This window comes from Charadrius vociferus, unplaced genomic scaffold, assembly GCF_000708025.1.
Source record: "Charadrius vociferus isolate BGI_N301 unplaced genomic scaffold, ASM70802v2 scaffold1064, whole genome shotgun sequence".
Taxonomy (NCBI): Eukaryota; Metazoa; Chordata; class Aves; order Charadriiformes; family Charadriidae; genus Charadrius; species Charadrius vociferus.
In genome coordinates, this window is record NW_009648143.1 from 973784 (window position 1) to 975178 (window position 1395).

General features: G+C 51.8%; 1 protein-coding gene across 1 annotated transcript in view; it reads right to left on the reverse strand.

Annotated features, from left to right (window-relative positions):
- FBXO48 (F-box protein 48) overlaps positions 1-1387 on the reverse strand; it is a gene marked incomplete at its 5' end in the record, with an annotated part of 1727 nt that extends 340 nt beyond the window's left edge. Inside the window, 2 exons of the mRNA XM_009883929.1 lie at positions 1-45; positions 1196-1387. Coding sequence (XP_009882231.1) covers positions 1-45; positions 1196-1387 — 237 coding nt within the window. The remainder of the gene's footprint in view (positions 46-1195) is intronic.
- Positions 1388-1395: the final 8 nt, after the last annotated feature.

The window sequence follows — 1395 nt, forward strand, 5'->3', positions numbered from 1 at the left end:
TTCCTGCTTCACTTTGCTTTTCCAGTAGTTTCTCAGTAACGTGATCTGGTGGAAAAACAGACAGCTCAGCTCTTGGAAATGGACTGATTTAAGTTGCATTCAATACAAGTAAGTTTTGTGTTGGAAGAGTAATGCTAGAAAAGGGATTTGTAACGTGTCTTTGGATCTCTAGACACTAAGCCCAGGAAGACGCACAGCTGCCAAGAGGCAAACCTTGGTCTACTTCCAACTTTTCTAAGTTGGGTGGAGAATTGCTTCTTGCCTCAGTTCTTTGAGGGTCACGATGAAAACCGTAAACCAGGAATTCACCTTCCTCCTTACTCCTTAAAAGAGGTGCCTTTCGCTTTCTCTTCCTCTTCCTATCGGGGTTATTTGTGACCTTTAGCTCTTGTTTGAGCTCTTAATGCAGGCTGGCTGGATCCTTCTTTTCAGCCAACCTTTTACTGCAAGAAAACGCTGACTTGGCGTGCGTTTGCTTCTACTTCAGCTCCCCTCTCCAAAATACAGATAAAATAGAGAATCAGTGCAGGGAGCTCTGGAAATTCCTGTGCAGGAGTAGTATGATCTATACACTCGAAGGGCAACCGCTGCCTGCTCAGGGCTGTGCCTCATACCGAAACAACTCTACTGAAATGTCAGAGTCCAGAACTGGGTTTTTGGTGGTGTCTTTTTTTTTTGCTGCTGCTTCTCTTGTCAGTGCTGCACTGCCCCCCTGTTCTCAAACACACCAGCTACAATGAGGTGGGGATCACCCTCTAGCTGGTCCGGAGCAGTAACCGTGAAACCGCTCCTTTCCTGATCTACCTCATCTTGCAGGCTGGACTCGACAGCGGCAGATCTTCCGGCGTGTTCAGCTCCCACCTCCTCAGAGCAGCTGTCACCGGGAGTGCGCGTGTGTGCGTGCGCGTGGGGACAGTTTCAAAACACCTTCTCAGAGCTCCTGCTTGTTTCCTCTTTTTCTACCCCTTTGGGTTGGTTTTTTTTCCCCCCTCCTGAACACGAGTCGCTCGAGGCGGAGGATGAATTTTGACTCACAGGGACCTAACCCAACGCAGACTTCCTGATGAGGAGGAGCAGCGCCGGGACCACCGTCCGCCAGCGAGAGGTGACGTGTGCTGACGCAACGTCTTTACGTATTTCCGTCACCGATCCCAAAAGCCTCGACGCTTTATTAGGTCACTGCCGTCAAATTTACCTTCCAGGAATACCCGTTCCCTCGGTCGCAGTCGATCTCCCGCTGGCAGACGGCCCTCACGCTCAAGCAGTGGTGCCGCCATAAGCGCTCGCTGCCCTCGATGACGCGGTGCCAGCCCTTGCACGTCACGGCCGCGTGACACAAGCTCTCAACGTCCAGGCCGCTGAAAATCCGACAGCTCACCTCCGGAGGGAGGACCG